At 37.1% G+C, this 14,949-nt stretch overlaps 1 protein-coding gene across 4 annotated transcripts in view; it reads left to right on the forward strand.

Annotated features, from left to right (window-relative positions):
* Nucleotides 1-14,702, forward strand: part of LOC310727447 (G patch domain-containing protein 2-like) — a 32,468-nt gene extending 17,766 nt beyond the window's left edge. For 3 of the 4 annotated variants that reach the window (XM_083543937.1, XM_083543939.1, XM_083543938.1), the window contains 2 exons: nucleotides 1,630-1,715; nucleotides 11,723-14,702. In XM_083543937.1, the coding sequence (XP_083400063.1) occupies nucleotides 1,630-1,715; nucleotides 11,723-11,883 (247 nt within the window). In that variant the 3' untranslated portion in view covers nucleotides 11,884-14,702. Of the gene's footprint in view, nucleotides 1-1,198; nucleotides 1,296-1,629; nucleotides 1,716-11,722 lie in introns of all 4 variants that reach the window. The other variant, XM_083543940.1, reaches the window with a different exon arrangement.
* The last annotated feature ends 247 nt before the right edge of the window (nucleotides 14,703-14,949 follow it).

Below are 14,949 nucleotides of genomic sequence, written 5' to 3' on the forward strand. Positions count from 1 at the left end.
AAAAAAAAAAAAACACTTTTATGCGTTCCTCCAGACATTATTAGTTCATCAAATTAAAACTTTTTTCCTCACACTAAAAGCTTGTGATTAAAAGCTGGTGGTTTCATGAGACATATTTATCAGATACATGCACAACCCGTTCATTTTGCAATGAACTTTTATCACAGTGGTGTGCCATAAGTGACTTTATTGAACCTTACTTGGAAGGACTGTGAAGTGTTATAGAGTTTCAAGCTGCACTATGTGTTATAGATCTTGGACGCCTTTATAAAGTTTATATATAAACTCATAAATCAGGATTAAAAGTATTTTTGTTTACTCTCTAGTAGTTGGCGTTATTACAGGGGATCTGCGACCAATGTAGAAGTTTAGTGGAGCTGTGAGAGCTTCTCCAGGGCTGATCTTTCTCTAACTGAGAGAGATCATGACAGACGGAGAGAAGCGAGAGAGAGAGACTGAGGGCCAAACCCCTTGTGAATTAGACACAAACGCATCTGGGTATTACGTTTAATACTGGCCATGGCAGCAGCGAGTGAAATAATGTGGTGTTTAAGCACTCATTGATTTTGGAATTAAAAAGTTAGTTTGCAAAGATTTACTGTGGGGAGTTCAATGGCTGAGCTCTTTATCAGTGCAGCAAATGGCTGGTTATACGCTGTCCGACAGAGCTACGATTGAGGGATCGATAGACGCGTGATTTACTAACTGGGCTACAGCTAATCAATAAGTATAAAAGTAAATGAAATATGCATTACAGAGATTTTATTAGAGGGAGGTAGCAGGCGGAGAATGCCGGTCAAGCCATTTATTTTTATACCTATTGATTATACAACATAGAGACTTCGCTTATGCTCTTGGCCAACAAGGGTCCCCTACTCCACCACCCTCCCCACCTCTGCTCAGGTAGTGTGAGTATCATGTGATTTATGGCTTTTGAGGTCAGAGAATGCACTGGCGGTTAAAAGGTCCCTATCTCAGCACGAGTGAGGTGAGGGGTTTATGCTACTGCCAGAGATGAGCTGCACTCTGGCAGGTATCACACCTCCATTGTTTTACATGTCCCCATGTGTGAAGGGAAAAAAAGGAACCCTGACACTAAAATGTCTGTATCTATAACACTGACTGTGAGAATGGAGCAAGTTTACAAACAATAATATATCTTGTGTGTGTCTTATTTTTCTAAACTGTACACACACAGATCAGTTCTCAAAGCATCAGTCCCTTCCCCCTCGACAGTGGAGAGGACCTTGACCTTAACTTCACATCGCAGTAGACACAGGGGGTCTGCAGCCAGGGTAATTTGTTTATCTGTACCCAGCAGCGACAGAGACACACGGCCCGAGCACCTCCTTTCCTTCCACTGATATTTCTGTTAAAACTCCTGCACTACATCTTACTCTTTCCTGCCTTTACCTGCTGCCGTCCCTGGGCATGGGTTTTTCATGCTAACAGTCTGAGGTTGCTTTCTGAATGAATCATTTAATTATAACTGATCATTTTTAATATGAATCAATTCTAAGAGTTTTGTTTTGGTTACTCTTAGAGTGTACTATGTATCAGAGCAGATTCTCTCCACATTAAACCTGATTAGTTACTGAAGAATATATTTATGTGTTTCTTTTTCGATAGACAGCGCAGTGCACATCTGGGGGTGCTGTGTGGAGGTGATATCAAGAGGAGGAGGAAAACTGTAGCAATTTCCAGTGCAACTTCAGGTATGGCCCACTGTTAGGACTCAATTATTAGCAAATCCATCTGCATTAAAATACTACCTCGAAAATGAATAAATTTTTTTCTATTTTTAAAAGCTCCTTGGACACTATATAGACAAAAGTTTTTTGACACCTGACTTTTCCAACCATATGTGGTTTCTTTGCCGAAATGTAACTACAAAGTTGGAGGCACACAATTGTATAGTATGTTTTTCTGGATGCAGTAGCAAAAAAAAAATTCCCTTCCCTTGAACTAGAAAACTCCATCTTGATAATGCCCTTGTGCACAAAGCGAGTTCCATGAAGCTATGTTTCAAATGAGCTGGAACGCTCTGAATCTTAATCCTATTGAACACCTTTGGGATGAATTGGATTCTTGTTTGCACCCCAGGCCTCTTTACCCTACATCAGTACTTTACTAATGCACAAATTTTATTAACACGTGATTAATGCAGTGCACATTTTTGTTTGACCATTTTTATTAAAAAATAAAAAAATATAAAACAGGTGAAATTAAAACCTTTTATGGAACACATTTATTCACATTTTTAATCACTAAACATTGCTTTCCCAGACAATTTGCTTATAGCGAACCGAGGGGAAAGCAACCGGAACTGTAATATAATTCTTATAATTAATACAACCACTAAAAAAATTAACATATAACTATAGAAACATGATATCTCGAAAAAAAATTGTATTTAAAGAATAATTTCCAGAGGGTAAAATAATTAAATAAATGTAAAATAATTAATAACAAAGTAAGAGATTTTAAATAAAAGTAATATTTTTATTATTTTTATCTGTTACAATACGTTAGTGTATTAAAAACTTAATAAAAAAAAAGAGTTAACTCATGACAATCATGGGTTTAAATAATTGAATCAATTGTCAACCCTAATATATACAGGTAGTCCTCTACTTACGATGGAGATACGTTACGACGACCCCATAGTAAGTACAAATATCGTCAAAAAGTCGAAGATGGTGCAATGACTGTAACAGCCTTTCCTGCTTCATGCTGATTTATAATTTTCATTTTCTGCTCTAAACCGATGGCTTTCCCCCTCTTTTTTTCACTACCAGAGACATACTTGGGCGCTTGGAAGACATGCTTTTATCACTGAAATTGCTGTTTGAAACCGTTTGTAACAGAAAAAAAATACACACTAACACTGAGACAACTTTAGTCCACTAGCGAGAGTGAGGCATCTCACAGGGCGAGAGATACGCTCATGCTCATGGTTCGACTTAAGCTTTTTCGATCTTACAATGACAATAGCAATATGACAAAATTGTAAAAAAATACACATACTCGATATACGATACTGCCTGTGCCTGTTGCACAAAAATATTACAATAGTTCAATTTTGTCGTATCGCTATCGTCATCGTGAGATCGAAAAATCGTAAGTCGAACCATCGTAACTCGGGGAATATGTGTGTGTGTATATATATATCGTAACAAATGCTTAGAAAGGAGTAAATTATATAACTTAACAGTAAAGAGTGCTCACTCCTTTGCTTCTCGTGCGAAAGTTTCCTTTGGAATATTAATTTTTTTATTTGACAGCCGGCAAGTCAAAACTTGAAGGTTAAAGGTTGAGAAAAACCTTTATATTTAACAGGGAATCAATGTCAAAAAGATTTTTGTAAGTCTGAAAATGATTCTCACAGCTGCCAATTCTGATTATTATTCTGAAGCTATCAAGGACAGTAATAACAATGTAGTCGAATGCAGTATAGGTCACTCACTTTTCCCATTTGGCTGGCTTACATGACAAGGATGTCCTGTGGGTGCAGCTGATATAATTAATGTGATAAATGTCTAGAGCTGCATATGCTGTTTAATAATGTTAATCATTTAAATAGAAATACACCCTGACCCTCAATTTATTTAATTATTTATTTAACTGATGTTATGATTTAATTGCTTTGCTGTGTATCACGCAGTGGAATGGTTCAGGTGGAAGTCATACGTCTGTTTGTTCGACAGTGCTACTCCTTGTTTGAAAGGTGTGGACCTGAATCATCAGTAAATAGTTAAAGGTTCAGATTGGTATATTTGAACCAATGTGTGAGTTTTAATGATAATTGAACAGTTTCCAAAATATGTTTAGTTTAAATAATTATTGTAAATTATTTTACAATGTTTTATTTAGCCGACAAGTTCTTAATTCTTATAGATAAACTCAAAATCTTGCTCAGGCAAAATCATTCTAAGTACTAAATGACTATGCTTTTTGTGTTCTAGCTGTATAATTGAAGGTTTTGCTCACTTAATTACTCTATTTAAGTAACTAGTGTGAGACATTAGCAGAGGTGTAAACACGATTTTCTCTTCTTTTTTTTCAAGGCATAATAATGTTACAGACAACAAACTAGCCAAATATGATCATGCCTTCACGTTACTTAGAAGCTGGTTTAATAATTAACTAGTAATTTGATTTTATGTGATGGCCAATGCTTATAAACTTTATAGACCTCAACACTTTTCTCTTTTTTACAACTGTGCTTATATCTTAAAGTCTAAATAATGGAGGATTGAAATACCCTGCTCATTATTATTAATAATTAATATTACGTACTTCATTCACAGCTCTCAGTAGATTCAATCAGTTCCACAGATATTTTTGGAAACTCCAGTATACGGTACATGTGTTCGGAAAATCCCTGACTTTTGGCGAGTCGTTTTAGAAAGAGGAAGAAGACAAGAAGAAGTGCGGATTGGAAATGGCACCATTCATGAGTGTCTCTTTCCTTTGGGCCGACCCACCTGCCTTTTTTCATTAGACTGATGGTTCCTAGGTTCTTGTGTGCTGCTTCACAGGATTGAAATCTGAATTGGTTTGTCCGCCTCTTCCCCAAAATTTCCTCTGCCTGCATCTCTTCCCTGTTGCACTGTTTGTCATTTAAATAACAAATGCACCCAGTTTTCTGATTTAGTGAGGGGCGCTGGCCTCTGATGTATATTAATATTGCCGCACAGTGCACTGTACCAGAGTCCATCATTCATTTGGATAAAAGAGGTGGAATTTAAAAACAGCCACTGCTGTACAGGGATACAGATTGCATCCATTTATTGCACTGAGTGATGGAATGGCCAGCCATTCTGTCCTTCACCTCCCCACGCTACCATAGCGTTTCCCATAAAACTTAAAAAAGCTTCACCCTTGCCCCTTCATCCTCTCTGTGGGGGGCAGGCAGAAACCGGGTATTCCTCATTGGCCTTACCTAAAAACCTGCAGAAAACGGGATTAACCTCACTCAGGGACAGTTTCAAAATGGTTAAAGCACCTTCAAGATCCTTTTTTTTTTTTTATTATTTTTTTTTTTTAAATCAGCCATACTTTTTAAAAATCAAGCAAAAAAATGCTTGAGAATCGATCTAAATATTCCAATTTCCATTCTTTTTTAGCCAAAAACATTTAGCACTATATTTACATTTAGAGATTTTAAAATGTCTTATTGTCTCAATGAACACAACAAACTAAAAGTTTGGAACTATTATTATGCTTATTTGCGTATTAACCACAGTGTTAATTACAAACATCACAATTTGAAACTTGATCCATTTTTATCAGTCATTCCATTTTTTATCTTTCTTTTCATATGCCCTTGTTCTGCAGTGAATGTTTCTGTCCTGAATCTAGAGTCTGAAGTGGGTCTGTTGTGATTTATCATGCAGTGGGTGTCATCCAATGTCAGTGTCTGTGGCTGCATCTGCTCTGTATAAATCTTTACTTTGGTGTCTCACAGGGCCAGCTTTCTCTCTGTGTGTATTAGAGTCAGTGAGTGCAGCGCTCGGAAGGATATTGTCTATTTGATTGTTGAAATGGCAATTACTTTCCTGCTTTTAATTTGTGTTACTCTGCGAATCCTGGTGAGATATCTAATCAGGCAAGGGCTACAGTGTGTGACAGTGTGATTTTTCAAACGCGTGCTAAGCAGTGTTTCTGGGTGACAGGATGAGGTGTCTACTAGGGTTCCGCTGGGTATTGTCCTGCTTGTACCCAGCTGTTGCTCAGGCCCCTCTTTTTACCTCTTTAGCACTTAGCAGACATTGTGTTGAAGCTAGCTGTGAGAGAACTCATCAGACTGTTTGGATTGAACGAGCACTTCACTTTGCAGGTCCAAATTGGCTGCCAGAATCACATCTCACTGTCACTAACCTAACCATACAAATACACTTTTCTTCCAAAGTTCTAAACCAGAAAGAGTACACCATTGCTGTGGGATTGTTTATTATACCTTCTACTACAGAAATGCTGAATTCTCATTCCAATTCACCAGATAACAGCTATAACAGCAGCTTTGACAGTAATGATCTGAATAAATGGCAGGCTTACTTATGTTTCAGCCCTGATGTGTTATTCTGTATACAGATTTTTTGTGTCACTTATGAAAGAAGTCTTCAATTGCAGTGCTTTATAACGTTAAAGAACTTTTGTGATTTGTAACTCACAAGGTGATTTTTTTCTTTTGTCTTATTAGGTTAAAGAAAAAGTTGTACATATGACTGTTTAAAAGCTGCTATAACTTAAGTGATAACAGGAACTTGTTTTGTGGATAATTATAAATAGATACAAACTATGACACTATTTTTAAAAAAATCAAAAGTTTGTAAACACTGAGTGTTTAATCTTTTTGAGATGAAATATATTCAGTATAATTATAACTAACAAATTAGATAATTTAACTGTAGGAAGATTTATTTTGACTAAAGAAATATATAAATGTACAACTGTTAAACTTTATTTCATTGAAAATCTTTCCTTAGCATGAATAACTGCTTTACACACTCTTAGCATCCAGACAATTAGTTTCTTCAAACATTCGGCTGAAAGACAGTTCAATAGGATTTAGGTGTGGTGACTGGGATGGCGATTTCATGATATGATAACACTCCAGCTGACTGCCTGCTTGCTAAATAATGCTCACAGAGCTTGAACATATGCTTTGGGTCATTGTGTTGTAGATAGATGTGTTTTTATGCATGTGCAAAACAAATCTTATTAAATATCTTATTATTTGAGATTTTGACTTTGTGTGTGTGTATATATATATATATATATATATATATATATATATATATATATATATATATATATATATATATATATATATATATATATATATATATAGTACACTGTGGAGCATGCTGCATGATATTTAATTTTAAGCGAGTAACTTATGACACCACCCTGTTTCTGATTGTTTTCTAATACATACCTCATATTTTATATACCAATAAAAAAGGTCTTGTAAAATGTCAAATTACAATGATGATATGCACCTGGAATTTAATATTGATTTGTTTACCTTTAAAGGATAAATGAAATTTTTGATTACAGGCATCAGAAGTACTCTATATGCTATACATAGTCCTAATATTAAAAATAAATCTGACTATATTCAAGCTATTTTAACTTTGAAAAAAAATGTTTGGATTCAACAAAATATTGAAAAACAGTATATTGTGCTCATGTTGATTTGTCTAATTATCTCATTAATTGTATCATTTTAATTTTAAGTACTGTTTAAGACCCTGATTTAAATCTGTGATCGTACAGTGTAGTGTATGTTTATGTAGTCTAGTGTAGTTTGAAGTGTCATTAGAGCATCAGGTTGATATCTTAAAAACAGTGTGGCTCATTAACCCACTAGCAAGGGCATACCTTTGTGCTGGAATGCAAAGCACCATGCCAGCTTTCATTTCTATTTTTGGGATACCATTAGAGAGTGTCATCCCTCTCTCTCTGTATTTCCTGTGCTGCCCTTTTCTACCTTTCCTCCGTCTGTCTGCCTTTACCCTTCTCTCCCAATCCCCTATCTCCATCTCTTCCTTTTCCCCATCTCTCTTTCTCACACACACCCATGGTGACAGATCACCTGCGTCTGAGGCCCTGGTGTTCTTGCCCGGCGGTCCGGCCCCCTCTCATTAATGCCCACACCAGTGCGAGGGCCATATGGCAGCGCAAGACAAATAACGCCAGCCCTCAGCCATCACTTCTGCTGACAGAAATGCAGCCCACCGCACTATTTCGCCCTCATCTGCTCTACTCTGCATGCCTCTTTCTCCTCCTGCGTCCTTCAAAAGCCCACCACTGAGACACTTATTGCCTCTCTCCTCTCCTCTCCTCTCCTCTCCTCTCCTCTCCTTTCCTCTCCTCTCCTCTCCTCTTCTCTTCTCTCCTCTTCTCTCCTCTTTTCTCCTCTTCTCTCCTCTCCTCTCCTCTTCTCTCCTCTTCTCTCCTCTTTTCTCCTCTTCTCTTCTCTTCTCTTCTCTTCTCTTCTCTTCTCTTCTCTTCTCATCTCTTCTCTTCTCTCCTCTCCTCTTCTCTCCTCTTTTCTCCTCTCCTCTCCTCTTCTCTCCTCTTCTCTCCTCTTCTCTCCTCTTTTCTCCTCTTCTCTTCTCTTCTCTTCTCTTCTCTTCTCTTCTCTTCTCTTCTCTTCTCTTCTCTTCTCTCCTATCCTCTTCTCTCCTCTCCTCTCCTCTCCTCTCCTCTCCTCTCCTCTCCTCTCCTCTCCTCTCGTCTCCTTTCCTCTTCTCTCCTCTACTCTCCTGCTTTCCTTTCTACTCTCCTGTTCTGTCTACTCCTCTTCTCCTGTCCTGCCTTGTCCTGTCCTAACTTTCTCCTTTTTCAATGTTCCTTTCTGCCTCTCCTTCTTTTTCTTTCTTTCTCCTTTTTTTGTTCCATCCTAACCTACTGTCCTCTCCTTTTCTCTCCTTTGTCTTTCTATTTACTTATCTCCTCCTGTCCTATCATATTTCATTCTAACCCTTAATTTTTTTTTGTTCCTTGCTCCTATTTTCCTTCTTTGGCTCTTCTCCATTTCTATTCTTTTCTCTTCCTGTCCTCAATCTCCCCACTCTCCTCTGTCTCTCTTCTCTTCTCTTCTCTTCTCTTCTCTTCTCTTCTCTTCTCTTCTCTTCTCTTCTCTTCTCTTCTTTTCTCTTCTCTTCTCTTCTCTTCTCTTCTCTTCTCTTCTTTCCCCCCCTTTCATGTCCTTGCATGTCCTTTCCTCTCCTCTCCTCTCCTCTCCTCTCCTCTCCTCTCCTCTCCTCTCCTCTCCTCTCCTCTCCTTTCCTCTCCTTTCCTCTCCTCTCCTCTTCACAGCAGCTGAAGTCCTCATGAATGGAGCAGCTGGTATGGTTTAGTCTAGTGTAAATCGTGAAAACCACTCTGCTTGTATGTTGGCACACAATCATTCATAAAGCCATTATGAAATCCTGTAATGGTTGACACACATCGAGCCGGTCTGGTGATAAATATCAGCCTTAACACCTGCAGAAGGACATTAGAAAGCCACTCAGTCAGGACTTCTCCAGTTTATTCTGATTACTATGCTGGGTAAAGTCCTTTTATTTATTCATTAAGTTAAATTATTTCATTACCATTGTTTAATGACTCAGCTTAATAACTTTTTTATTGTGCAATGGAAAAGTATTTTCTAACCTAATTTTTGGAATTTGGATGTAAGTATTATCAAGCATAGGACATGCTTCACAAAACTCACTATTTAATTTCTGTTGGTCAAAAATATAGGCAAATGATGATTTAAGCATTTTAGACCTAGTCAGTAGTAATGAAACAACACACTTGACTATTTGCTATATTACAGCATGTATTTTATAAATATTTATTGGAATGAGCAGCCAGGGGCTCTAAGAGCCACAGCATCAAGTGGTTTTTCATTTGCCAAATCCGCTGTCCTCTTGTCTTTCTAGTGGATGTTGCTTAGCTATATACAGTAAGTCTCACAAAGGGCTAATCATTAAATAGCCATTCTGTCCTATTCATTTAAGTGCATGAATCAGGAGCCTCATTACTGTCAATGTATAATTAGCTGATTAATAAACATTGGAAGGGCAGGACTGCAGAAAGTGGTTGGGAAATAATTGTTTTTTGAGAGGCTGAACACAAGGAGCCATTAAGACATTCAAATGCTTTCATTCCAGCTGAATCATTTGCTGGTTGCAAACCTATAGATAAAAAAATATATACATTTTATTAATGTTTGCAAAAATGTGAAACATTCTGTTAGCCATTTTCAAATAATAAAATATCTAAAGCAAGGCCTGGGCTTAAATTGAACAGTCTTGACCTTTGCTTAAATATTTGAGGGTCAGCAGTTTCTCATGGTCACGTGATTAAGTGTTTGGATATTTGTTTAGGTCAAACACAGCTTACGGTTAGCCATCATTCCCTCCAGAAATATTAATCAATGATCCTGCCTTTCTTTGCCATGCTGGCTCAGTTTGGAGGGGAAGTCATCTGGAAAAAGGCACAGGCAGATATAATGGAAACTAGCTAAAGCACATGTTAGTGACGGCTGTATTACTTAATCCTGCGAGACAGCCCAGAGCCACAATGTCAGTTTTAGTTCCCACTTTAGTCGTCGAACCCAGGAGCTCATCTCAAAATGGCCATGTAACATGAACAAACTTCTGAAGTGACCAACCTCGACAGGACACTCTAAATGATGTTTTTATTTCAGAGTGTGCAGACTCTGAGGGTGGTGTATTTTGTTTGTTTTGCAATGATAAATGTTGCATGATTGTGAAATTAGAATTTTGAGAAAGATAAACTCTCCATTATGTCTGAAAAAATTGAATAGAAAAATTGTAGTCATTGTGTCTTAACACTGATTAAATAACGTACGTTCTCATTTGACTTTTTTTTTTTTTTTTTTTTTTGAGCACACCTAAAATGCATTTTTAATCCAGAATATTTACCAATACCAAAACTGCACCACAATCTCTGTTAAATTAGTAAAAATATATAATTCTACCCTATGCATTTTATGGGTGTGTTATTATCAATATAACTTTTATAGTTTAACATAATGACACATTATAATTTTTACTGAGAGTAGAGACTTTATAAGAGAGTATCAGTATATATGTATCAGTATCAATATATAAGGTGTTCATATGTGACACCTAAATAAGCCCGTCATGAAAACTGATCTAAACGAACATAGACGTACCTTTACAAAAGATGACATTAAAAAGTTCATTATGCTAAATGTAAGCATTATTTAAGTTTCTTTGCGTTTTGCATTTTATATTTATTATATTAACATGTCATAACACCTAAACGACACATACAGCTAAACCAGACATTTTTCTGACCCTTATGTAAAGCTTGGAGTTTGCTATTTTTATTATTTGTATGAATATTCATGACATTTTGACCATTATGACACACACACACACACACACACACACACACACACACATTATATATATATATATATATATATATATATATATATATATATATATATATATATATATATATATATATATAAAAAACACTCATTTATCAGCCCTACAACTGTAATTATATTCAGTAACATTACAAATAGTACAAAAGGGCATATTGTACTAGTGACAATGTCCCAGCGCTACTAAAACTGAGGTCCAGTAAAACATAGTTTGCCAGTTTTAGAGTGGAAGAATATGTGTCCTAAACAGAGCTCTGACCTTTACCACACTGAACACCTTTTTAAATGAACTAGTAAACTGCAGACTAATATTGTTGTTGCCAAATAGTCAAATAGTCAAACACAGCCATGCTTCAAAGGTCAGCGGTAGGAAAGTTTGGTAAGAGTGGAGGTTATTATAATAGCAAAACTGAAGTAAATCAGGAATGGGCTTTGAAATAGCAGAAGCTACAAAGCATTACACAGTCATTCTGTGAACCCCAAACAACCTGGAAATTGTCACAGATAACCTTTCCTTACTTAGCTTGTGGTATGTTTGATAGTTGTTGTTTTTTTTTCAAGAAGGGCTTGTGCAGGTGTTTAAACTCTACCTTTGAGTTATGTGGTGCAAAAAAAGGGTAGTCCGTGCATCTGTTTATTGGCTAAAATTTTTTATCAATTGTCCATCAACTGACTTCTCATGAACAGGTTATTCAGTTTTCAGTATAGCTAAAGCTACAATTTTTCAAACTAATTCCTGTACTGAGATATCAGTGATGTATCTTTTTATTTTCACAGTCTACCTCCCCTTCAGACGAGAAGATGCTAACCAATGCTGTGAGACGCCGTTCTCTCCTGGAGGAGACGGTGCAATCCCCTTGCCATCCACTTCACACACACCAGACTTCATCAAACCAGGGACTTCATTCAGTAGTCAGCGGGAACACGAGTATGACTGACATACTCTCACATTGGCTGCCCTCTTCATGGGCACAGCTGCTCAGGGTGGATATCCTAGACTAGCACTCAGAGAATACTGGCGTGAACCGAAAGAACTCTCTGGGACAAAAATTTCCGGATTAAGTCTTTACAACCAAGTAACCATCATGCAGAAAAAAATGCTAATGCATTCATTTGGGGTTAAGATGTAAGCCCAAGGCAGCTAACCCATAAGTCATCACCCCATTCATACTGATTCAGACTGAGACTTGATTTCTCTTTGTGACTATAGAAATGTCCACTTGGTTAAAGTTTAAAAAAGTTTTTTTTTTTTTTTTTTTTGGTAGGAATGTTACAGAAGTAGCTCATTGTGTAGCATCACTAAAGCTCGATACGTTGCGCATAACAGAAGATCGACCACTGAAAATAGAAGGAAAAAAAACAGGTCCCTTATTAACATGGATATGAAACGCTAGAGTGCTCTAAAAACACTCATTAGCACAACAGAGCGAGTGTGTGTTCCTGCACCCTCCGGGGGTCTCCACTCTCGGCTCCACAATCCACATTCAAATGTTCACACATTAAAGTTTAGTGCAGTACAGGGCCTGCTGAAACTTAATTTGAAGTTGTTTCGGTTGTCTTTATATTTATGGCAGTTTGGGGTCACTGTGAATCAGTTGTGTGATAATAGCATCAGCTTGTCTGTTATTATTATTATTATTATTATTATTATTATTATTATTATTATGAGCATTAATTGCTGTAAATATTTCATGGACCATCTGAGAATCCTTCATCTGCTTGTGCTTTTTTTTTTTTTTTATTGGAATTTAATACCTGTTGTTTGCTGGAACCATTTTGATTTCAGCAATCAGTATAATGAGACTGCTTTTTGCTCCTGTTGACATTTATAAATGGACCAGCGTGGCTGTGTAGACAGCTGTGGGAACTGTAGTGTCCCTTTTCCTCCGTGCTCTTCATCCATATGACCAGCTGCCTTGAATTGACAGATTGCTCGCTGTATTTCCTTATCGTGTTTTTGTCAATTGTCAAAGCTATTGCCTCACCTGTCGGTAATTAGTTAGTTACCATGACAATGTTACCTCACGAGCCCCTCCTCCCGTTGCTTGCGTGATGCCTGAAATGAGTTTCGTTGGTGGGGCAGAAAGTGGGAGTGAGGAGGGGGACAGCACGATGCGTGCACCCAGTCAATCATCTCAGCTACAGTTAAGGAATCCAGTGGGCTGATGCTCCTCATATTTCATCCATGGTAAAGATTACCTGTCGGCCCCAGAGGAGATGTATTGATCTGTTTTCCTTTTTTTCTGCCAGCAATCACCTGACAAAGGCACCTAGGAGTGCAGTAGTGAGTGATGCCTGTTCATGTCTCCACCCACTGTGGTGTATTTTGGGGTGGGGTGGGGGGATTCAGCAGGGTGTGTAGGCGGTGGGGGTGGAGGGGGTTGGTGGTGAGGAGGTTTGCTGCCCACGATAATGTCAGCATAAACCCTGCATGAACTTAAGCATCAAGTCATCAACAACACACTCAGAGCTTCTTTACCTAGAAAAAAAAACCTGCCTCTGTTACTCACTAATACACTGCAGTGGCATAAAGGGAAATTTAATTCAATAGGATGTTATCATATTATAACAAAATAAAATCACAGCATGTTTAATGACAATTAGATGAATGTGATGCCCTTTTGCATTTTGGGTGGATGTCAAGCAGTAGCTGGTAGTCTTTAGAATTTGTCATTTTATTGGTAGTCATTGGAATATAAATAAACAAAATAATTGATGCATTTGGCATCTGGGACAGTTGAAAATGGTCAAAGTCGTTATGATCTTTATTAACATCAATATCATACTAAATATAAAAGAATACAGAAAAGGTTTTTGGAACTTTCATGTTTCAAGTGGACAAATAATTATAAAAAGCTGATCGTGCTGGATGGAGTTGAGTTAGGGTGTGTTTAAAGACTCATAATGGATAAAAAAAAATAAAAATCTGAGTAGTTATTGCTTCTGGTCCATAAATATTCTGCCTTTCTTTAGAAAAAGATGGTGATAACATTGATTACACACAAATACTAATGCATGTCCTTCTGTGAATGTATAGTATAGCAGTGTATCCAATGCGGTACTCTGATAAATATACACATTTAATGCTTGTTTTGAAGAACTGCAAGGCATTTTCACTATGAATATTCAGGTAAATATTCCACAGAATTGTTAGCAGTATAAGACAGTATCCACTGGACATGAATTAGGCATTGGATATAAAATATATACATTTGGGCTGTATTCCGAGTTGAGTTACGCATGCTTACTGAAGATTTAATTTCAAAATTGGTAGACAGACATCAGACGTAATCCAGGCTTGAGTGCTATTCACAAGCTTGAGTAAGAAAGGTGTGTTATGAGTGTAATTTATGTTTGGGCTGTAAATAGATTTTAAAAATGATGGCATGCAATATTACCAACAAAAAAAAAATCAACTCAAGTAAGTGCATAACTGAGCTGCACAGTTTTCCTTTTGTAAATATTCATTGAACTGTTGGACATGAATTGTCAACTTTGAATACGGCCCATACAGCTTCCACATTTCTTTTATTGATGGAATGTTGTATGGTACACTCGAGCGAAACTAGTCAGTGTCATTCGGGCAGCTATTTCTTTGTATATTCAATATTGCACATGTTACTGCAGTATATGTGTGTTATTGATGAGAACGCATGCATACAAGTCTCAACTGTCATTGTATATCAATGGAAGCTTATCAGTAGATTTGAAATGAGCTGAATGAAAACATTAATAAACCCGATATGTGATTATCAAATTGTGTTGTGTTGAATCCTTCTACATTCTCGCATATAGTATGTACAGATTTTGTTTGGTTTTGCAGGATCTAAACTGTTAAATGTACCTAAAATCTCAGACCTACAGTACACATGAGCTATAAATCAAACCCCATCTATGTGATGTGAGATTGCTCGGTGGTCTACAGTGCATGCTTCTTTTCTAAGGTAAGAGTACTTTTTCTGTGCCTTCTAAATTGCCCTGACAGACAAATGACTCGAAGCTTT

The sequence above is a fragment of the Silurus aristotelis genome (assembly GCF_946808225.1).
Source record: "Silurus aristotelis genome assembly, chromosome: 6".
Taxonomy (NCBI): Eukaryota; Metazoa; Chordata; class Actinopteri; order Siluriformes; family Siluridae; genus Silurus; species Silurus aristotelis.